Source organism: Malaya genurostris, chromosome 2 (assembly GCF_030247185.1).
Source record: "Malaya genurostris strain Urasoe2022 chromosome 2, Malgen_1.1, whole genome shotgun sequence".
Lineage (NCBI taxonomy): Eukaryota > Metazoa > Arthropoda > Insecta > Diptera > Culicidae > Malaya > Malaya genurostris.
In genome coordinates, this window is record NC_080571.1 from 42965502 (window position 1) to 42990903 (window position 25402).

A 25402-nucleotide genomic window follows, 5' to 3' on the forward strand; every position below is an offset into this window, starting at 1 on the left:
AATCTATTGGAAATGGCGCATTCAATTTTGTCGGAAATTTCTTAACCGATTTTGACGAACTAAGATACAAATGAAAGGTCTTGAAATTCTTTTAAAAATCTCCGAAAAGTTGATCCAGATCCGATTTCCGGTTTCGGTATTACAGTGTGATTAGTAAAAATTTTCAATTTCGTGAGTATTTTTTCACAAGCGATGGCGGTACAAGGTGTATATTTTTATAAAATTTACTGGGACTACAAGTGCCCGGTTTCCGCTTCCGAACGCACCAGTAATAGTGAAGAAAAGCTCCAAAAACGGATCTCACTTCGATTTCTCAGCAATGGTTAAACCGATTTTCACAAATCATGATTCAACTTAAAGCTCTCAGTCTTTAAAAACACTGGGCAATTTTATCTAGATCCGACTTCCGATTCCGAAATTATAGGCCAAAGAGTATCAAAACATTCAAACTGTCATACAAAATTATGCTAAATCGATACGCATCGGTACGTGCTGGTAGGGAAGAAGAAGAAGAAAACGTTGTTTTTTTCGAGCGACTTTTTCAGTAGCTAAAACACTTCATTTAGCAGTTTTTCGAAAAAAAAATTAGCTTTTTTTCGAGAAGATGTATGGAGCAGTTTCTTGGGGCAATTATTTTGAACTATTTTCGAGCAGCATTTTCGAACAATTTTTCAAGCTGAGCAGAGGCCCTAGGTGAGAGCCCTGAGGTACGCCAGATGTTACATTAATTGGTTTGGAAAGTGAACTACTTGTACTCGATTCGTTAAGCATTTTGTTCCCCGATGAATGACCAATAGGTTACAACCGGGCTAAAATAAACAACTAACTAACTAAGCATGATTTGAGCCATTTCAGAAGCCTCTGTTCTGTGTCATAATTTTGTAGTTTGTATAGAAGTAATGGTGTGTTGCCGTGGTTGCCGGCGGCCATTGCGTTCAGAGTGAATGTCATTAATTCTAGGAGATTTGGTGTGGTTAAGCGGCCTTTGAAGAGGCCATGCTGTTTGTTAGTTATTATGTTGCTCAGTTGGTGAAACAGTTTTTCGTGTATAATTTTTTCAAATAATTTTGGAATGCACGAAATAATGGCTATTCCACGGTACTTCCCAATGTTGGATTTTGCACCAGATTCAAATATTGGTACAAGAAAAGAGATTTCCATGTTTTAAGAAACATATATTTATTAAATGATAAGTCGAAATGTAGTTGTAGTGGTGATCAGTGCTTGTCTCGAGCTAATATTTTTTGTGGCACAAATCTTTCTGGAAGGACTCTTGACTGTCACTAGAGAATGACAAATGTGAAGGAAGACCAATTTCAGTTCGCACATCTGAAATTATTGAAAAAGTTTGTGATTATGTTGCGTATTCACCTGATTTGGTGCCGTGTGACATCTCCAAAGTTGAAGTTGAAGTTGCAAGGATGCTTTTTTGAAGATGTTGAAGCTATCAAAACGGCTTAGACGCGAGCGTAAGAGGCTTTTCCGCAAAATGTTCGGTGGATTTTCTCTAACAAAAAGATAAATTTCGGTCGTGCCGAAATACATTAAAATTATTTCCAAAAACTCCTTCGCTTCTAGCACTTTCATTCCAGCTACTTTCAGTTTCTTGGATTACGTCGAAAGAGGAGGTTATTAAATTTTGATGAATGTCTTTCATTTTAGCGGGACTTTCCACGCGGTTGAAATGTTGGCAATAAACCAGCTTTGTTACTTAGAAGGCGAGTGGGTAAAGTCAAGGGCATAACCGGACTGATGTGAATGCGAATGTACTAACAAATTTTCCTATTCACTGTAAAGAATATCGATATTTATTCTGATTGGTCATTATGACTATATACATTTAGGTCAAATAAGACTCAATCAATAACCGATCTGGTTTCGAGGACAGTGGCTGGGTTCGGAGTCCATGCCTTTGATGTTCGTCGAATCGAAGCTTTTGTTTATAAATAACGCTATCTTTCGAAATGCGTCATGGAAAGTAGAATCAAAAATTTCATGCAGCCTGCGTGAGAACACAGAGAAATCATGAAAAATTATCGAGGACTGTTCTGCTACCTTCCTGTATTGACTGTCAACAGGAATTCGCCGAAGAATGGCAAATGAAAAAACTTTTCCATCAACTGCACGAATTAAATCAAACAGTGCGTGACCAAATCGTAGCAAACCATGCTTTATTCGCACAGATAAATAGCATGAAAGTATCACATGGCGCTTTCGAGAGCATGGCATTTGGAATTTTGCTGAAGCTAAATAAGGACATAAAACAGGTAAACTAATGGCGTTTTCGTTTTTCATTTGCACTACACCGGTGCAGTGCTACACTGAGGCATCAATAAACGAACAAAAATGACGAAAACATAAACAGTAACCATTGACTACAATAAACGATTCCATTGCACAGAGCTACACCAAACTTTTGATGAGTGCTACACCAGTGGTATCGGGGCAGAAAAGTGTAACACTGGTGTAGTGCAATTGGTAAAAACGAACGGTTTCCGTGCAGCTTTCGCTACACCAGTGTAGTGCAATTTAAAAACGAAAACGACATAAGTGCTACGCGGCCAGCAAAGTCATAAACTGCATTTTATCACTTTTGAATGAATGCGACGAAACTTTTTTAGCGGACATCAACACCGCCAACCTGCAACATGTTCATTAAGACAGAAGTACACCTTGAAAAAGTATTTACTTTTTTCGAAAACAAAATCGATGGCGTGCAAACTAATATTAATGAAATCAAAAGTATCGACTCACCATGCAGCATATCGTCTAAAGGATTGTTGGAAGACGCTAAGGCACTGTGCAATGAAGCTAAAATGGAGAAAGATTTGCATTTTGCATGAAATAATGAAATATATGTGCGATTGCACGACTCATGCTACAATTATATTTATGTGATGATTTATTCTAGGTAAAGCCTCAAACTTACACATACGACTTGGATTGGCGACCTGCTTCCTAGAATACAAACGAAGTCATCCATATCCAAATAGTCGGGGCCTTAAAAGTAATGCAAAAAACCTTTTTTAGAATGCTTTTTAAACTACCGCTCCAGCTCCTAGAATACAAACGCAATCATCCGTAACCGAATGCTTACTTACGTCAATCTTACGACTGTGTCTCTAACATTACCTACTCCAAGTTTATGAATAAAAGTTTGCGAAACAAACGTATTTTTCTATTCCTCAAAGCACCGTAAGATCCAATACAATTTTGGCTAGATTTGGCTGGTCTCCCACTACAGTGACTATTCATTTTTCTGCTGGTTTTTTTTTAATGTTTCAGGAAAGTAGTTTTTCAAAGTAAAGGTATATTGACCATTAGGATAATTCGCAAGAATATCGTACTCGTCGGTGTATATAAATAATTCGATCAGCAACACCGGTCGTAAAAAGACTGTCTCAGAAAGTATGGATGCAACCAAAATCCGCTGCCATTTCACAATGGTTCAGAATCTGTCAATTTTTATGGCTGCGTCCTGTTGTTTACACTCTTCTCTAACCACTTGTGCAGTTGTTTATTCGTTTTCATTAGTTTGTTTCGAAATGCGTGGACTTTCAGCAGAACAACGTCGAAAAATTGTGTACAAATGGTGCACAGGACGCGGACTGTCACTGAGAAAGATAGCAAAAATAGAAGGAATAAGTGAAAAAGCCGTGCGAAATGCAATCAGGAAGTTCGGTGAGGATAACACCTTTGAGGATAAACCGAAAACGGGTCGAAAAAAAGGTCCTGCTAACCCTCAGTTGGATAAACGTATACTGAAGGAGTTCGAGCAAAAGAAGGAGGTTTCAGTTCGGGATGTGGCCAAAAAAGTGGGCACTTCGAAGTAAAATGTTCTTCGTGCTGAAGAACGTTTGAATCTTCGAACCTATAAGAAGCAGAAACAACCAAAACGTAGTCCGAAACAAGAAGCATCGATCAGGCCGAGGATTCGAAAGCTGTACAATACGATTCTTGCTGGAAATTTGAACTGCATAATCATGGACGACGAAACATACGTGAAACTCGATTACAAATCCTTGCCGGGACCACAATATTATACGGTTTGAGAAGGGCAAGTGTTAAACCAGTCCGAGACATCGATTGAAGTCGAAAAATTTGGTAAAAAGCTATGGTCTGGCAAGCAATTTGTAGCTGCGGTAAGATTTCGAAACCCTTCATCACCACTGCTTCAATGAACAGCGAAATATAGATCAATGAATGTTTACAAAAACGACTTCTACCCATAATTCGAAGCCACAAGGATCCTGTTGTCTTCTGGCCAGATCTTGCTTCTTGCCACTACTCGAAATCAACAGTAGAACGGTATACTACCAAAAATGTCGCTTTCGTCCCAAAAGACATGAACCCACCAAATTGCCCACAACTTCGACCAATTGAGGAATTTTGGACATTAATGAAGGCACATCTTAGGAAACATGTCTCGGCAGCCGAAACCATTCAACAGTTCGAAAAAGATTGGAAAAAAATATCAAAACTTGTCGCCAAGAAGTCTGTACGGAATTTAATGAGGAACGTTCGAAAGAAGGTGCGCCAGCTAGTCTACAATGGCTAAGTAGCAAATGTTGAGAATAATATTCTGTTGTTGTAGTCTAATATTATCAGTATATCGAATAAAATTTGAATATCTAACACTTGTGAATTATTTACAGCGAAATCAAAGTGCGTCTATACTTTCTGGGACAGTCTTTAGAAAGTATTCTATGGAAAACAGCTACTACAACGTAATGAGGAATATTAATTGGAATACGATAGGTCGTTCTAGCCCTTTCAGGTCGGTTGTTCAATCGAAAAAGGACTTAATTAACATGAAAAAGCCCAGTTCAATCAATTACTGCGATTACCCCGTTAGCCAGGTTCGGTGACACTTTAGCAACAGATTCAATCAACTGTGTCTATTTATCAGCCGAATAATCTATCACAACTTTGACTTTTTGAATCGCAACCAAAAAAAAAAGCCGACCGACGTGTGGCGCGTGATAACGAAACAATTATTCAACCATTAAAGCCCGAATTGGCCTCGAGTATCGCGCGTTAAACATTTTACAACGATTGTTGTTGAAAAATAAAACCGAAACAATATAATAAAACCTGACGGATCGTGGAAGCGAGCTATTTTTTATTTCCCCGGGATTTTCCCGTGCCCCGGAACTCATTTAGTGTTTAATTAAATTCAGCGTCGTGGACGCGCTTATGCAAACTTTATGGTCGGATGAAACGGGTTTTATTTATTTTTACCAAATTTAATTATCTGTAAACGATACAGCAACGACAGTGTGTGTGCATGTAGTCAGTCGATTTTGCAGATGTGTACTCCTCGTTTTGCTGCCCGAAGCCGGTGTAATAACTTTGATACGGCGAAGCGAGCGCGGATCAGCAAAAACTCGCGCCAGGATGTAGGCAAAAAAAAAACGGGATCAGCTCCGATTCCGAGTAGGTGTGCGGTGAATAATATTTCACTTGAAATCATTCTCTAGAACGGGATTAGGTCGTTTGTTTGCATGGGTCCTCAAAAAAAAACTCCTGTTTGCTAAGTTCTATGTTTCTTGTCTCTTTCATTTTGTTTTTTTTTTCTTTCTTCGTATCCGCAGGTCGCCCAACACCCACCGTGAACTGGTGGTACGACAACGAAATCGTAAACCACTCGTCCACCATCCTGTCGGAGCGGCGAGTGAAAAACACCCTGATCCTGAACCGGCTCGAGCGGAAACACCTGAAGGCCATCTTCACCTGCACGGCGTCGAACAACAACGTCACAAATCCCATCTCGGCGTCCGTCACCCTCGACATGAACCGTAAGTACCTTCAGATCTGGTCCTCGCGGAGAGCCTCTTGCTTTTTTGTTTTTGTTTCGTTTTGGGATTAGCAGACGTTTTAAGAAATCGTAATTAGTTTCGATTCAAAGTTAGTTAAATTATTCCATTCACCTCAAATCGAGCGGGATTTCAGTGAAGAAATCCTGATCCTAATCCCGAGACCTCAGTCTCAGAGGCCAGTATTCATTGAATTATTTATGGCAAAACTAATTGCCTTCATTATGGCGCTTCGCCGTTTTCTATTCCAAGGTTTAATTTCGTTCGAGTTCTGCGCAGTCACCCGAGCGTTTCGACTGGTGACAATTTTACAGAAAAAAAAATCAAATCTTGATCAGTGTTCTGTAAATCTGGACCGAGCACTGAACCGTTGCATCAGCATCCTGTTCCGCTTTTGACCTAGATTCTCACTTTGAACAATCAAAATCTAATTAGACTGTTGAAGTGAAATTTTTTTTTTCGTCTTTTGTCTGCAACCGTCATCAGAGAACTCTCAAAGGACTGTCCGCTTTCGGGTCCGAATGTCTCCAGCAGAAATCGATTGCAGTCGTGACCGTCGCCCCAACTAGGCCGAGCAATTATGTACAAAAAAGCAAATTTATTTCACATTAAAACAAGTGCCTTTGCCTTTGATCGTTCTTTAATTACCCCATCCAGCAATGTCTGCATTATTCACGCAGTTAATTACCCCACCGAGCATCTTAATTACACCTCACAATAATGAGAACGAGCATCGTCACTGGGAATGGCTCTTGACACAGGGATCTGCGCCGAGAAGAGAAGCGGGACCCCAGCCAGCAAGGACAAACTTCCGACTAGTGTCCATGACAGCATTTATTAGCTTTTTACTGCCTGGTGGTGCGCTTTGACGAAGTTTGATGTCTGCTGGCTTCTGCCGGAAGTTGCCATGCTGCTAACCTCATTTCGGGCGAAACGAGTGCCGTGAAGGTGAACGACAACGCATAAAACGGAAACGACAATTGGCTCTTACGTTTAACGGCCACCAGGCCACCAGGCACCGGTGATCCAAGGCTGTGTGCGATGATGAATGCTCAATGTGTACTATACGCGCAGATGCTTTGCTTTGACAAATTTGTCAACTGAAATGAAATAGTACTCATTCGTTATTGACAATTTTAATGCTAAGTACTATGCGGATGGGTCTGAGCATATTTGTCTAAGGATCGGAAACTATTGTGCGTTTGGTGCGTATTGACAGACTTTTCAGTGGGGAGGATCCTCATGAATCACGCAATAAAATTGGTGCTCTTATGTTCGGAAGATTTCAACAGCCGAGAATGATAATGACTAAGTTCAAGTTACTCCATAAACAGCTCAGTTTATGATTCATACAAAACGAGTTATGAAAAGAAGTCCCTAAAAAAAACTTTGGTAACATACGAAAACCAGATGGTAACGTGTCACTATTGTAGAAAACGTGCATTCGGACACTAAATAACCTTCTTTGCCAGCTATAGTGATAGTCAATATTCTTTAGCATTGACAAGTGTATCGAAAATAAGCTATCCACAATTTTTTCTTTCAAATTATGATAAAAAATGATAAATTGATCCTTTATTGTACGAGGTTAAACTTGAGCATAATGAAAACCGGATGAAATTTAAGTTTTTCCTTCACGAATTTTCGAACTTTTGCATCGCATTCTTTGGGCGCTTTAGACCAAATTTTTTTGAACTCCTGCATGTTCCCAGCTGCGATACCAGTTTTCTTGAAGACCCTTTTCACGATTGCCCAGTAACGTTCGATGGGTCGAAGCTGAGGGCAATTTGGTGAATTGATATTTTTCTCAACGAAATTTATACCCTTTTCCGCAAGCCAATTGAGAGTGGTTTTGGCATAGTGAGCCGACGCTAAATCCGGCCAAAACAGTGAGGTTGTTCTATGCTTCTTCTATAAAGGCAGCTATCTCTTTTGAAGACACTCTGATCGATAGATTTCTGCATTTATAGCTTTGGTAGTGTAGAAAAATTGTTGACTTCAAACCACAGGAACATAACCATCACAAATACATGCGTACAACAGAAATGTATGTGGATAGCTTATTTTTGATACACCTCACTTCGTTATGGGGCGCACCTCTGAAATTCGTTCTTGCGTTCTGTAATTTATAAGTCCAGTTTTACACTCCTGACGTAAAAATAAGTTAACATTATTTGAAATTTTCAACGCAAAAAAAGTTTTCCTTATGTATATGTATTATTGGATATGTATAACATAATGGATGATTATTAAACGAAAATTATTTGTATTTGCAGGAAAGGGATGTTCTAAGTCGCATCAATTTCCAAGATGGCGACTTCCGATTTATTAATATACCTTGGAAACCCATACAGTATAAATATTTTTGAAACAGGTTTGATGAGTAGATGTAAGAAGACAATTTTTGAGGTTATTCCAAAAACCAAAATGGCGGCTTCCGGTTAATTACGATTCCTTGAAAACCCTTACAATTTGTGTCGATGTTATTCGAATTGCTCTAATACCTTCACAATACGTATTTTTTCGGAACTGTTTTCATTAGTAGGCGCTTACATCTTTGAAGCAGTAGTATAATATCTGCGGCAGATCGAAGTTATAGCCAGGTTTAGTAAAAAAAAATTCTAAAACACCAGTCAAATCAGTTTTAGATTATCCAGACTAATGAAGCTGCTGAGCAAGCGCCCTTAATAAAACGAAACTATGGATACAAAGTATTGTAGAAGATGACTTTGCCATCTAGGAATTCAGAACCACCTCAAACATCGTTTTCTGACATTTACACATCAAACCCGTTCCGAAAATTCCCATTTGGTAGTAATATTCAAAGAATATAAATAAGCACGAAATGATTTTCATTGCATGCAAAAACCTCTTTTTACGAAGTAGGTTCGTAAAAAAAGTTTACGTTATTTGGGATTTTGTTCGTAAAAAGAGTTACGTAAAAATAATTTTTACGTAAACGGAGGTTTGTGTGTAGAGGCTTACTATCTTCGACAAAATTGTATAAAAATTAATTCCATTGCATTAGGGTGACTCAATTGAATTTTATTTGATTTTTGAAGCAATCGCTTTACTGAAAAAATTGAAAAAATCAGGGCTGTTTCAGGCACTATCAGAAAAGATTACAATTTTTTTTCCTTTTTTTTTGAAAATGTTTTTCTTGCATTCATGTACTGCCGTTCTACGAATAATTGTCCCATGTACAGGAAATCCTTTAGAATATGGGACAATTATGGGTAGAACGGTAGTATATGAGTAAAAAATTTCTGAACTTTTGAATATTTTTTCACAATTTCAATTTTAGTACAACTCTGAATTTTATAGGAATATAGAAATATAGGTATATTATGGTATTTTAAAACAATTTTCTTCAATTCTTGCAATAACAACAGGAATCGCTTTGTTTGGTCGTCTATTGATAATGACTACCGATGGGAGCAGTTTTGATGTCGATTTAAAAAAAAATTACGTTTGTTGTTTTGTCCCTGGGATAATATGAAATATTCAACACACTTCACCCTATAATTCCGGAACCGGAAGTCGAATCCCGATAAAATTCTGAGATTCCTTACACACCTTTCAGTTTGGGAAAATCAGGCAAACTGTCGCTTAGAAAAGGGAGTGAGATCCATTACTCAAGTAGCAATTAAAACTTGTTATAATTGGCATGTTCAACCATTTCTTCATCATTCAGTAATAGCCGTTCAACCGAGAAGGTTGTGTATAGAAGCGTACAGTTTAATAACGCTGGTTGGTTTACACGCGTTAAATACGACAACGGTTGAACTACAGGTAGAGACCTGTTGGCAGCAGCCGTTAAAACGTATAGTCGTGCTGCATAAGAGAGCCCTAGTGCTGGGCCAAGCTGGTGAAGGAAACAACAAAGGGCGTTTCCCAAACTCTACCCAGGCCGCAATATACAGCCACAAGTGCTGAGCAGGAGAGTGCAAAGGCACATCGAAGAGGAAGAGTGCAAAGGCACATAGAAGCAGGAGAGTGCAAAGGCACACCGGTGCGAAGGCACTTCGGTGCAGAAGCATATCGGTGCGGAGCACTAGGAAGAAGGAGACAAGACAACTCGGTCTTTCCACTGCCATACAACACGCAGGTATACACCGGTGACCTGCGCTGGTTACAGCTGGCGAAGACGAAAGTAAATCGGAATTCGAGTGGTGCTGGATGTCAGGTAGCAGTAGCATCACATCGTATTCTATCGCTACAGTGAGCTTCAGCATTGTATCAACGTCCAGATACATCCAACAAGAACATCTAGAGCAACGAGGATCTACACGGCAGTGCAACGGAGATAGACAACAATTTCAAGGTAGAAGTTTTTTTCTTTTCCTTTTGATTGAGTACTGTGTAGTGTTGGTTTCAAATTTTATTTTAAAGTTTAGTTAAAAATTTTAATGTGATGGATGAATCCATGGACGTAAATCCTAGCATGAATCCGATACCCCCACGAACGAAAAAATATCAGGAGAGCTCTTCTGGGCCTTGGATAGTCTTTTTTAGACGTATATCAAAGCCATTAAACATTTTTCAAATTAATAAAGGTTTGACATCACGATACTCTTCAATCAAAGAGATCATAAAAGTAAATAACGATAAAATTCGTGTTGTGGTAAATAATTTGAAACACGCGAATGATATTGTCTCTTCGGAACATTTCAATAAAGAGTATAAAGTTTACATACCCTCCAAAGATGTCGAAATTGACGGTGTTGTTACCGAAGCGAGTCTTTCGGTAGATGATTTACTCAAGCATGGTGTTGGTCGTTTCAAGAACTCTATGCTTGAGGGTGTGAAAATACTGGAGTGCAAACAACTGTACTCAGTAGTTCATGAAGAGGAAAAAAAAAAGTTTATCGCCCATCAGACTCGTTTCGAGTGACATTTGCCGGGTCTGCGTTGCCGTCCCATGTCTATGTCGATAAAATTCGCCTCCCTGTTCGGCTTTTTGTTCCAAATGTAATGAATTGTACGAACTGCAAAAAATTCGGCCACACAGCTACTTACTGTAGTAATAAACCAAAATGTATTAAGTGTGAAGGGCCTCATAAAGATAATGATTGCAACAAGGAAATTGAAAAATGTATTTATTGTGGGGAAAGTCCTCATGAGGATATTTCAGTATGCACTGCATTTAAAGTGCACAAAGACAAAATTAAGCTTTCTTTAAAAGCACGGTCTAAGCGCACATATGCAGAAATGCTTAAAACGGTCATTGATGTCCCCCCTTTGGAAACCGAAAACGGGTTTTCAAATCTAGAGGAAACAGAGGACTCTGACTCTGACGAAAATAGTGAAGGTAATTCGTTTATCACTACCCAAGGGTCAGTTAAGAGAAAGAAGTCTTCCTCCAAATTACCAAAAAAGACACCTAAAATTTCATCTTCAAAAAAAGATCCCCGTGTTAAACAAAAAAAGTCAAAACCAAAGACTGTGCCTCCTGGTTTGTCAAATTCACAAACCAATCCAGGATCTAGTACAGAAAAAGATAATAATCCAGTGGGCTCCATTTCACAGCCACCAACAGGATTACTGAAGTTTTCGGAAATTGTTGAATGGATCTTCTCAGCATTCAATATATCTGAACCCTTAAAGACCCTCATAATGGCATTCCTTCCAATAGCTAGAACCTTTTTGAAGCAGTTATCAGCTCAATGGCCAATTGTCTCAGGTTTTGTATCTTTTGATGGATAATTTATCACCCGTCGCAAATGATACAATCACTGTCCTGCAGTGGAATTGTCGAAGCATCATGCCAAAACTTGATTCATTTAAAATATTATTGCATAGTCAAAAATGTGATGTATTTGCTTTATGCGAAACATGGCTTACTTCAAACATAGCTTTAAATTTTAATGATTTTAACATTATACGTCTCGATAGAGACTCTCCGTATGGTGGAGTGCTTTTGGGAATTAAGAAATGCTATTCCTTTTATAGATTAAACATCCCTTCAACTTGTAGTATAGAAGTTGTTGCTTGCCAAATAAACATTAAAGGCAAAGATATTTGCATAGCTTCGGTTTATATTCCTCCAAAAGCACAAGTTGGACAGCAACAGCTTAATGAAATGGTTGAAGCCCTTCCTGCTCCACGATTGATTCTGGGGGATTTAAATTCGCACGGAATGATGTGGGGTTCCGTTTACAATGAAAGCAGATCATCTTTAATACAAAACATTTGTGACAATTTTAGCATGACGGTATTAAATATGGGTAGCATGACACGGATCCCAAGACCTCCGGCACGCCCAAGTGCACTAGATCTATCTCTTTGCTCAACATCAATTCGACTAGATTGCACCTGGAAAATACTGCCTGATTTACACGGTAGCGATCATTTACCAATCATCATCTCAATTAGCAGTAGCAATTGCATTGCTACTTCAGCTAGTATTCCATATGATTTGACAAAAAATATCGACTGGATTAAATACCAAAGTAGTATCTCTAGTATTTTGAATTCAATGGAAGAGCTCCCTCCACTTGAAGAATATGACTTCCTCATTTGTTCGATTCTGGAGGCAGCAGAACAATCCCAAACTAAACGCTTTCCTGGGCCAACGACTAACAGAAGGCCTCCCAACCCCTGGTGGGACAAAGAGTGCTCAGAGGCTAAACTCGCAAAACAAAATGCTTGCAAGACGTTTCTAAAACGGGGTGGAGGAACTCCTCAGAATTTTGAAAAACTTATGGTTTTAGAAACCAAGTACAAGAGCATACTTCGAGCCAAAAAATGTAGCTATTGGAGACATTTTGTCGAAGGTTTGTCAAGAGATACCTCAATGAGCACTCTTTGGAACACGGCCAGACGAATGAGGAATCGTAACGTGGGCAATGAGAGTGATGAATACTCGAACCGATGGATATTTGACTTTGCTAGGAAAGTTTGCCCAGATTCTGTTCCTACGCAGAGCATTATACGGGAATCTCCTCCAAATAATGGTTTTATTAATAACCCATTTTCAATGATGGAATTTTCTATAGCACTCTTGTCTTGTAACAATAACGCTCCAGGGTTGGACAGAATTAAATTCAACTTGGTGAAGAATCTGCCCAACCTCGCAAAAAGACGTTTGTTGGAATTGTTCAACAAGTTTCTTGAGCAAAATATTGTTCCACCTGACTGGAGACAAGTGAAAGTTATCGCCATTCAAAAACCGGGGAAACCAGCTTCCAATCACAACTCATATAGACCCATTGCGATGTTGTCCTGCATCAGAAAATTGTTCGAAAAAATTATTCTACGACGTCTCGACACTTGGGTCGAGACGAACGGTTTGTTGTCAGATACTCAGTTTGGCTTCCGTAGAAATAAAGGGACGAATGATTGCCTTGCATTACTTTCGTCTGACATCCAAATTGCCTTCGCTCAAAAGCAACAAATGGCATCTGTATTTTTAGACATTAAAGGAGCATTTGATTCAGTTTCCATTGATGTTCTTTCAGACAAGCTCCACCAACATGGACTTCCAGCGGTTATAAATAATTATTTGCACAACCTTTTGTCAGAGAAGTGCATGTATTTTTCACATGGCGATTTGGCAACATTCAGAATTAGCTACATGGGTCTCCCGCAAGGCTCATGCCTCAGTCCGCTCCTCTATAATTTTTACGTGAATGACATTGACAGCTGTCTAGTAACCCCATGTACACTAAGGCAATTGGCAGATGATGGCGTGGTTTCAGTTACTGGACCCAAAGCTATTGATCTGCATAAACCATTGCAAGATACCTTAGATAACTTGTCCGATTGGGCTGTTCATCTTGGTATCGAATTCTCTGCGGAGAAAACAGAGTTAGTCGTCTTTTCAAGAAAGCATGATCCCGCGCAGCTTCAGCTCCATATGATGGGAAGAATGATCCAACAGGTTTTAACTTTTAAATACCTCGGGGTGTGGTTCGATTCCAAATGCACGTGGGGAGGACACATTAGGTATCTGATAACGAAATGCCAACAAAGAGTAAATTTTCTTCGAACAATAACAGGATCTTGGTGGGGTGCTCATCCGCAAGATCTAATAAAATTGTATCAAACAACGATACTTTCAGTGATGGAATATGGATGCGTTTGTTTTCGTTCCGTTGCAAACTCTCATATTATCAAACTTGAGCGAATTCAGTACCGTTGTTTGCGAATTGCCTTAGGCTGCATGCATTCGACACATACAATGAGTCTTGAAGTTCTGGCGGGAGTTCTTCCATTAAAAGATCGATTTTGGGAGCTTTCATCACGCCTGCTAATAAGATGTGAGGTGCTGAATCCCATGGTAATTAATAATTTCGAACGACTAGTCGAGCTTCGATCTCAAACAAAATTCATGACAGTATATTTTAACCATATGTCACAGGAAATCAACCCTTCAAGATATATTCCTATCCGTGTCAGCCTCCTAAATGTCCCTGACTCAACTTTATTTTTCGATACATCCATGCAGCGCGAAGTGCGTGGAATCCCGGATCATCTACGTTCGACGGAAATCCCAAAAATATTTTCAAGTAAGTTCAGGCATATTGACTCTGAGAAAATGTTTTACACGGACGGATCGCGAATTGAAGAAGCGACAGGGTTTGGTATGTTCAACAATAATGTTTCGGCCTCATTTAGGCTTCAAGAACCTGCATCTGTTTATATAGCAGAGCTAGCAGCAGTTCATTATAGTTTGAGTGTAATCGTCACATTAATTCCAAACCATTATTTCCTCTTCACAGATAGTCTGAGTGCAATTGAAGCCATTCGCTCAAACATGACTGGCAAGACTGAACCGTTTTTCCTGGGCAAAATAAAACAGTGCCTGAACGACATATTGAACAATAATTATCTAATCACTATAGTCTGGGTCCCGGCTCATTGCTCCATTCCTGGCAATGAAAGAGCCGATATTTTAGCCAAACGTGGTGCTATTGAGGGTGAAATTTATGAGAGACCAATTGCTTTCAACGAATTCTATAGCTCGTCTCGCCAAAGAACACTTGCCAGCTGGCAAGCTTCTTGGGATAAAGATGATCTGGGTCGGTGGATGCACTCAATTATTCCGAAAATATCGACAAAGGCATGGTTCAGGGGACTGGATGTGAGTAGAGATTTCATTCGTGTGATGTCCAGACTCATGTCCAATCACTACACGTTAGATGCACATCTCCTTCGAATTGGGCTCTCCGAGACTAATCATTGTGCTTGCGGAGAAGGTTATCGGGATATTGATCATGTCGTTTGGACATGCGTGGAGTATCGTGATGTCAGATCTCAACTAATAAATTCTTTGCGTACCCAAGGTAGACTATCCAATATCCCAGTTCGAGACATTCTTGCTTGTCGTGACCTTTCATACATGAAACTTATTTATCATTTCATAAAGAAAACTGGAGTTTCAATTTAATAAAGGCCCCTTTCAAGACTTAGTTCTGATCCCTGCTGCGTCCATGAGTTCAACCAATAGCTAAATTAGAATAAAAATAATGTAATGATACAAACAAACTCGAAACAGTTTATGAAATTATTAACAAAATGTCTGAAAATAGCAGCTTATTTTATAATTTATAGAAGTTAATCGTTTGGTTCAAATAATATTTCCGAGTAGATTTCATAATTAATGACGAGTTACCTAAGATGATATTTAAGTAATAAGAGAATATGTTTTAATAAATTCAAAACGTTGTGACTATGTTAGAATTAAATTAGGATAAGAATATTATGTAAAAGTGATGCTACGGCGAAGAAAAACTTATGTAAACTGCCTTAAGAAATAAACGTATTTATGAAAAAAAAAAACCATTTCTTCATATCGGTTATTTTTATTACATATGTTAGACAATTGATTCAACGCGTTTTTGTAAGGTATATAAGATTCATTCATTTGACTGCTTGTGAAACCAACTCAAAAACCTGAATGGATTAAGTTCCACATCCGGTTTTACATCTGACTGTATGACAAGATCATTTGAGCAGTTTCAATTCCGGTTTCCATTTAGCAAATATTACTGTTGTGAAACATATGAAACGAGAAACTTATTGCACATCATACAAGAAAAGTGCGATTCTCCAATCGCATAATCGTTGCGAGAAGAGTTATTAAATTCAGTACTAGAACAATATTTGCTACTAGGGTATGACAACTATTTTCGGTGCCTCCGGAATCGGAAACCGGATAGCCGAAATCTAATTTTTCCGACGTCTACTGATAATATCTACGAATGGAATAGTTTTGAGGCTATTTAGAATGTTTTTAAGTGTTTTTTATAACCTCTTTAGGTGATGGTATAAAATTTTATAATTCTGGAATCGGAAGTCGGATACAAGTAAAATTCAGAAGTTTTGTAAAGTAATGATTCTTGTCCATTGAATTGAATCTAAGTTGGTAGAAATCGGTCACGCCATCTTTGAGAAAAGTTTGCACGTATATTTTTGTTTTGCACATTGTATCCCATATTTCCAGAACCAGAAGTCAGATCCAAACAAAATTCAGGAATTTTGTATGGGATCACAAAACCTTTTATTTGAATCTAAGTTTGTGAACATTAGTTCTGGTATCTGCGAGAAAAGTGAGTGCAAAAAACGTTACACACAGACATCTTGCGTACTTGACGACCTGAGTCGAATGGTATATGAAAGTGGGCCTCGGCTCAAAAGTCGGTTTTCACAGTACTTGCATAACTTTTATATATGAGAAAGGCAAACAATGACAGTCAACCAAGCGTTTTTTATTGAAGCTCCATTAGATGGAAACGCATGGTGCTTAGTTCTGAAAGTTAAGCATTGTCAGCTTCCTTCTAATAGAACTTTATTGGAGACGCATGGTTGATTGTAATTTTTTTTCAAATCAAATTTTTTACTGTGCCCAAGAGAAGGGTATTGTATTACATTTCTTTACCTTCACTGTCGTGTTATTTCTGTAACACATGTCTTAGACCTTCAAAATATTTATATAGCACAACAATCCACAAAACTTGTGATGATGCCATATATTCTGAGATCATTTACATTTCTACTTTAAATGACGACAATTCACTTCATAGAGTAGCACAGCCGATTCGTGGAGAACGGAAAACATCTACTAAATTTATTAGTGATATTAGTAGAAGGTCATACAAATTAGCTTTGGCTATACTGGTTTCGGATTCTGATTCCGGAAGTAGTGGTATGAAATTCCAAAACGAAACTCACATAAATTTCTCTGAAATAAATTAACGTTCTACGAGGAAGCCAAATCAGGTGAACGAGGTAGATGACCAAGTAATTGAAACATAAACCGTTGATTTTAATCACGGTAGCGATGCTCATGTTCTTCATTTAAGGCCATTTCACAGCAATTTCGGTCTTCAGCGATTGAAGACGCAGCACGCTAATACTGACTTTTTTCTGATTTGAGGTAGTCCTCACTACCTCGGTTTACTATGCCGATCCCAGAAAACCGACATTATGATCTTTCCGTCCCATTGAGATACCCTTCTAGGGACTCGTGCCGCTTCGAAACACTCGTGCAGACATCAGTCTATTCTGTTCTCTGGCGTATAATAATGGATTCAGTCAAACATGTACTCGAAGTGCGCTTGCGTTCGTCTTTCTAGCCCTAAATAAGTTTGTACGCAATCCAACGGCAAGATACCTTTCTCATCTGCAGAATCTTGCTTAACTAAGGCATGCTCGTGCACTTTTTCTTTCCGGTCGTCCAGTACAATGGAATCTACAGGCCCATAATATTTCTCAAACTGGTTTTTCGTTTTTTTTTTTCTGATTTCGGAAAGGGCCAGGACCAAAACTCTTGTAACGCTTTTTAACATCTACAGGGTCCGCCATCTATCTTTTTTTTGTTGAACTATCGGTTATTTCGACATTGATAACCTTAATGTCACTTCTGTTTTGACAGAAACTTAAATTTATCCTTCCGCTGAACGAAAAAGGTTGTGTATACGCTTGAGGAATGCGTGAAAATAGTGCAGTTTTACTTTGAAAATCAGTTTGAAGAAGACGCCGATTTTTGCCAAAAAATCATCTTCTCAGATGAGGCACATTTTCATCTCGGCGGGTATGTTAATAAACAAAATTGTCGCATCTGGGGGACGGAGCTCCTTGCCACACAGCCAACACTACGATCGATCTTCTGCGCACAGTCTTCGAAGATCGATTTATCAGTCGAAATTCGGATGTCGTTTGGCCGCCTCGGAGATGTGATTTGACGCCGTTAGACTATTATCTTTGGAGGGCTGTCAAAGATAAGTGTTATGTGGACAAGCTAGAGACAATTCAAGCCTTGAAGGACAACATTCGTGCAGCCATAGCTGAAATAAAGCTGCATACAATCGAAAATGTACTAAAAAACTACATTTGAATGAAATTATATTCCACAATTTACCGTTTGTGTTTTATTGCATGTTGAAAAAAGTTACATGGCGAACCCTGTATAACTTACAAAAAGTAACACAAAAACTTTAAAAAAAAACAACGGATGTATGGCTTCGTTATTCTTGTATCTTTTAAAAATGTAACACATGTAACGTTTTGTAATACCTAAAGCTTACAAAAAAGTTACGCATGTAACGATTTGTAGTACCTGCAACTTACAAAATAGTAACGCACGTAACGCTTCGTAACGTCTGAAACACATTTCAAGTAACGAATGTAACGCTTCGTAATTCCTCTAACCTACACAAAAGTAACGCATGTAACACTAACTCTTAACGCCTGTAATTCACAATAGAGTAACTCACTACAACTCACAAAAAACTAACGCATGCAACGCTTTGTAACGCCTAAAACTCACCAAAAACAAACGCTTGTGACACATCGTAAAGCTTCGTAACACCCAAAACCCACAAAATAGAAACGCATGTAACGCCTAAAACTTTCACAAAAGTAACGCATGTAGCGTTTCGTAACGCCTATAACATACAAACAAAAACGGCAATATGAGTTTTGTGGACTTTGAGAAAATTATAAAATTCATCTCCAATTTGAAAAGCTTCAAAAAGTGATGAAGTCGAATTCATTCGGATGATCATTTGAAAAAGTTGATCATGTAGGTAGATCATTTTATTTTCCGTTATATCGCCTAAATCGACTTCGTGTAAAGAAGCGAAGTGGTAGGTAGATGTCTACCTGTTACACTAGTGTAACTGCCATTAGAAGAAGATGACTTGCCCGATCTACCTATTAATAAATTGTTTTCGTTAGAAGATGAACTGGAAGGCGTTCCTGTGTTTTGATTGTTTACATTAGAAGAATTAAGTGATAGTTGTCTACCTGCTACCAAAGCGTAACTGTCATTAGAAGAAGATGATGACGAGGTCGATCTACCTGTCAATAAATTGTTTTCGTTGGTGACGAATTGGAAAGCCTACCTGTTTTACATTCGAAGAAATAAGTCCCTTAGAAGAATTAGGGGTGGCATTTGTATCTTTTTTTAGGTATGTTCTGTAAAGTTAAGGTCATTGATTTGACTTGTTGTCTAAATGAACGAGCGTTTAAATTTTTTTCCCTGACAGTACATTTCAAGTAATAGGATTTATGAATTCCATCGCAATTTGAACATGAAAATTTATCAGTGGTTTCATTCATTGGACAAACGTCTTTCGAATGTGATTTACCACAACTCAAATACCGTATATCCATATGACAATTTTTGGTTCCATGGCCGAAGCCTTGGCAACGACGACATTGCGTTAAGTTTGCAATACGTTTATGTCGATTATAATGTTCCCAATGAATTTAAATGTGGGAAATGGAACGTACTTTTTCTAAAGTTTTCAAATTGTTTACATCACTTCGATTGAAGCGTATTAAGTAAAGTTCATAAGAAATTCCAAAGCATGGTTTAAAAGTACCATTCGCTCTTTTTCCATAAGTATTACTTGGAAATGGGCAATTCTTTTAGTTCATTTTTAATTTCATCAGTACTTTGATCCGATTTGAAATGAGACTTTCACTTCCGGGAGAAAAGTAGAAAGCTCAGTACGGAATGCTTTGAAGTCGGAAATCATCACCGTCACTGGAGGATAAATTGTTGCTTCATCCCAGGCAGGCAAAAAATAACGCATGTAGCGCTTCGTAATGCCTATAACCTACACAAAAATAACACATGCAACGCTTTGTACCGCCTATGATTCACAAAAAAGTAACGCATGTAACGCTTCTCAACACCTACGATTGTAACGCATAATGTAACGCGTGTCGTAACTTCGTAACGACAATTACTTACTCATATGTAACATTTGTATCGCTTCGTAACGCCTATAACTTACTAAAAAGTAACGCATCCAACGCTTCATAACGTCGTGACTCACAAAAAAATTGTAACGCTTCCTAACACCTAGAACTTACAAAGGAGCGACGTATAACCTATAACTTCCTTGAAATTAACACATTGTAACTCATTTACTGTAGGAATCTAACCCTTACAACGGTTTTTAATATTCATAATTTCCACAGAATAATTCATATGATTTGTAACCCTCAATTCAAGAAAATTATCGAATGCAACGCTTAGCTAGCTTCTTTAACTTAACGTAACGCTTCTCACCTCACGATAGTATCGAGTGAAACGCTTCGTCAAATGGAACATACTTCCATATTGAAGACGGGTATAGCGTAATGGGTAAGTCGGTGCCTTTCACGCAACCCGCCTGTGTTCGATTCCCAACCCCGCACATAGGGAAAGAAAGTGTTGCTAGCCCGCAAAATGCCGGTGATTTCAAGTTTTTTTTTCGTTTCTGTTTCTGATTTCGGGAGGGACCAGCACAAGATGCATTTAAGCAGTCTTTAGAGCGACTAACAAGCTAAAAATCGATTTTTTGTTGTCAAAGTGTGTCAGGAGTTCAAGCTCTATTGATCACCTGAAATATTATATTATTATTATTAATTGTTAGTGGCTGATAAGTGGCCATTTTTAAATCGCATCAAGAGACTGCTTCGAAATCCTGTAATCAGTTATTCATTAAATGAACTTAAATTTCGCCAGTTCCAAGCCCGAGTCGGTTCAGACAGAAAATTTCCTCTGATTTCTTTTGAATTCAAGTTGAAAAAGGAAACGCAAATCCCACTCATGCCATCCGCAAAACCCCACCAGCACAGCCCCTGGCACCGAGCTCCAACATGCCAAACCGGGAACCGAAGGTAATTTATCACCATGACCGCATGTTCGATCTGTGAACACAGGCTATCCAGCGAAGCGAAGGAAGATGTTATCTCCGAAGATGCCGTCCTGCTGTTCCGAACCGAACCCACATATCCCGGTTGCCAACGGAACAACCGACAGGGGGTCTAATCTGAATAGGTGGACAAATACGAGCGCTCCGGGAAGAGGTTGAATCCGATAGAGAAGCAAGATAAATAAAAAAAAACGGGAACTTTCACAAATAAATGGCCACGGATATTCATCCATTTTCATTTGCCCTCTCAATTGTATGGCAAAAAAAGCATTGAAAATGAAATTAGGAAGATTGAAATGGGAATTATGAGAATATTTTCGCCTTCGGGTGCTTGTTTTTTTTTCCCTGTTACTCTCTCTCTCTTTCGCTTAGACGATTGGTGGCAATCCACTACTATGGCACAGATATTTGCAGTCTCTGGCATGATTCTGCCGGCGGGAAGAAAAATTGCGCTAGTCCAATTCACCCCACTAAGCCATGCTCGAAATTGAGTTTTGATAGCGGTTAAAAGCTTTTACGGCTGCCTCCGGTTCTGAGGCCACAACCTTTTTAACCCCACCCCGGCTTTCGGCCGATCAAGAAAGGCTCCGTGACTGCCACAGATGAATCTAATTTTCAATTGATGGGCGCCGGCCGCGTTCGTCATCGGAGTTCGGAGTGAGAAATGAGCAATTTCCAAAACCAAAACCAAAACCCCCGGAGCGTTGCGACAAACGAACGAACGAACGAACGACACGGTCTGTGCCAGTCAGGGTGCCGTTCACCGGTCGGGTTTGAGGGAAAGGAATTAATCAAATCAGCAGCATCCACTAAGATAGGACTATTTCTCACACGCCGAGCAAAATCATCTCGACCCGCCATCGCCATCGTCATCGTCATCATCTCCGCTCGGTTGTTTGCTTGTGACCGACGCCATCAACTTCTGACGGTTCTTTGTCGAAAAGCGCTTCCCTTTGGTGCCCTTCGGCCGCCTGTGTGCTCGATCCGACCATCCATCCTAATAAAGTTATTATTTATGAATAAATTATCCGTTTTATATTTGAAAACTTGGCGGCAGCCTGCCATCGCAGCCGCGACTTTAATAGCTTTGCTCTTTCCTTCGACGGCGGCGTTGGCATTTCTCTGCGCCGCCACACCACGGCGATGATGGCCTTGGTATGCTGTTTGGCTCGAATTGCTTGCTTCTACGTGCCGTGCCGTATTTCGTCCGATGTCTGCGCCTGAAAAACTATGAGCCGTGATTGGAAGTGTGGATTCCTTCGTTGCTGCTGATGATGAACTGACACTTGGTGACTGACGGCTTCGATTGTGTTGTTGCGTACGCTGATGATGATGGAACAATCAAATTAGCTGCGGATGAAGGCTTGTGTGGTTCTGCCTGCCTGCCGCCTACAAAGGATTCATCGACGTTGATTGAGTAATTAATTCAATATTGCATGAAGGTATTAGACGGTTTTCATGCTTTCACCGCTGGTTGGCTGCGGTGAACGTAGGGTTTTTGTCAATGACGCTAATAGGGAACATTTTTTGAAAAATATTTCATGAATTCTCAAGGTTTTAATATAACAAACTGATGAACAGCATATTTGGCTACTTAAACTATGAACAAACGAACGTCTTACATTAGCACACACGGATTCCGCTTCAAAACATTCCGAGTAAAGAAATAAAATGAAAAGTCTCGTTAATTACTAAAAAAAATAAATAAAAATAAAAAAACTATCGGAAACCATCTGGACACTGTCTGAAAATGATATTAAAATCAATCTACAAGCGATCTGAAAACTATCTTAAATGATTTAAAAACGATCTTAAATGATCTAGAAACGATTCAAAGCAGAATCTAATAACTATTCACTGAATGATCTTATAACTATCGGAAACCATCTGGGTACTATTTAAACATGATAGAGCAATTAACTGTTCAAAAACTATCCTAAAATGATTTAAAAACGGTCTAAAAACTGTCTGAAAGGTTCCTATAAATTATCTGAAAACGATTAGTAACAAGCTGTAAACTAACTAATCGTTCTGTAGACGATTTAATAACTACTTAGAACCTGCCTGAAAATAATCAACACACTTAGAAAAAATATTGTAATTTCACATCTTTTAAGATGCACATAAATTTATATTCAAGAACACGTAAAATTGTGTTATTTGAAATTGACATGGCTTTAAATTGAATGAAATAAAAAACAAAAGATCGACAGCAACAGCGCGACTTGAACGGAGAAATATTAGATCACAAAACACGCCAGTAATACGACTGAACCACAGAAGCACGTATCTGCTTGATAAATAGTTGATACATATAAATCCATACAGCGATAATTAAAAACGATTTAGTCGTTTTGATTCGACGATATAATAACTATCTAAAATCCGTGTAAAAATAATTTAAAAACAAAAACAATCTATAAACGATTGAAACCTATCTAAAACTAATCTAAAAATGGTCTAAAATCTACCTAAAATTATAAAAAATTGTTTATCTGCGATTTAAATACGATTTAAAAACAATTCAGAGCAATTCGAAAACTATCGGAATATGTACACAAACGATATCAAAACATAAAAGAAAGGCGGGTGGGTAATATCAGAGACATAACTGGATGTCGTGAATACGAAAAAACTGGCACGCTCCCATCACTTTTCCGAACATCAGCTAGTTGATTAATTGATGAATTGTGCAAGCTTTCCCCTTTTTCACTAATAGAGTTTGAAGCGATGCACCTAATATTAAAGCTACTATTCTACAACTATATGTTCCAAACTTGAAACAATTCCTTTTTAATTTGCTGTAGTTTATTTTTATTGAAGCTATGAATTTCGAAGATATCTGATTCTTCTCGAAATTTCAGTACGCGACAATTGCAATGGCCTGGTCTGAAATCTATCGACGATCTTCGGTATGCAAGAGTAATTTTAATAATAATGCTAATAATAATAATAATAATAATAATAATAATAATAATAATAATAATAATAATAATAATTATAATAATAATAATAATAATAATGATAATAATAATAATAATAATAATAATAATAATAAAGATCAATCTGTATATATGGCAACCCTGTTTCGCATGGCATATTTTCACTCGACTAGTATAAAGATGTGTTCAACATCATCACTTCCACTTTCGCATTGCCGTTCGTAATTGAATGTGTTAGTGACGGTGCGAATTATTTTAACTTCCATCTTGATGAATCTTTTGGTAGGAAATATTTAAATTCATTTAACTCTTAATGATTATCTGTGACACTAAAAAGTGCCTTGAATTGTCACAATCAACAAGATCTGAGATGGTTCTCGTGTGTGTCTTGTTTCGGCAACAGTTGCTCAGAAAATGGTAGGAATGCGACAAAATTCAACGTGTTCTTTATGATTATCTTTAGCACTGAAAAGTGCTTTGAATGGGCCTTGCTGGATTTATTGGCTGCCTTTCTATCGGTTTTCGGTTTCATCGTGCTGATGGTGTCTCGTGCGTTCAGAGTAGCTGCTTTAACTTAAATGACGCTATTTCTCACATGATATTTCATTTTATACCTGCTACTGGCAGCGGTGTACGGATAGCCCCTTTGCCAAAATTCCTTTTCCTGTTCGTAGAACAGACGACAGGTCCTCGATGCTGCTCTCGTGTGTCTTGTTTCGGGAACTCTTGCTCCGCAAAAGGTAGGAAAAATGAACCGCTCAACTTTTATATAGATGCTCTTGTATAGATACAAACATCTCTCGTTCTGATTGGCTGGTGCTGTCTTGGGTTAAATCAAACAGGGTTTCCATAGGGTACTATTGAAAAACTTCAATGTTGTTGCAATACACGTTCAAGTAAAAAATTTTCGATTCTATTGGTAGTTAGATTATATAAATCCTTCATTAAGGAATTTTAAAAATATCCGAAAGCAATTGAAAAATAAAAAAATTTCTGAAATTGATCTTAATCGATATGAAAACGATCTTTAAGCTTTATAGAGATGATTTTATAACTTTCGGAAACCATCTGGATACTATTTAAAAATGACTTTAAAATCAATCCAAAATGATCTAAAAACGATTATCTGAAAATGATCTAATAGCTCTCAAAGCGATATCTATCTTTAATTTAAAAGGACCATAAAAAATCTGAATATGATCTAAGAATTATCTGAAATCTTTCTAAAAATTAACTCAAAAATGGATCGTATCTCAACATGATAAAAAAAACAATGTCGATGAGCAAGCTGAAAACAATCCAAAAACGTTCAAAAATCGATCTAACAACTATCTAAAAACTATTTTGAAATGGAAAAAAGCGAACAAGCCTATCTAAAACTGATACAAAAACTATCTTAAATCTACCGAAATTTATCGAAAAATTATTTAGATACGATCTGAAAACGATTTAAACACAATTTAGAGCAACTTGAAAAAAGATTTAAAAT

General features: G+C 38.2%; 1 protein-coding gene across 5 annotated transcripts in view; it reads left to right on the forward strand.

Moving 5' to 3' along the window:
- LOC131432866 (nephrin) overlaps positions 1-25402 on the forward strand; it is a 789197-nt gene that overhangs the window by 592635 nt on the left and 171160 nt on the right. For all 5 annotated transcript variants that reach the window (XM_058599423.1, XM_058599426.1, XM_058599425.1 and 2 more), the window contains exon 5: positions 5595-5798. In XM_058599423.1, coding sequence (XP_058455406.1) covers positions 5595-5798 — 204 coding nt within the window. The remainder of the gene's footprint in view (positions 1-5594; positions 5799-25402) is intronic.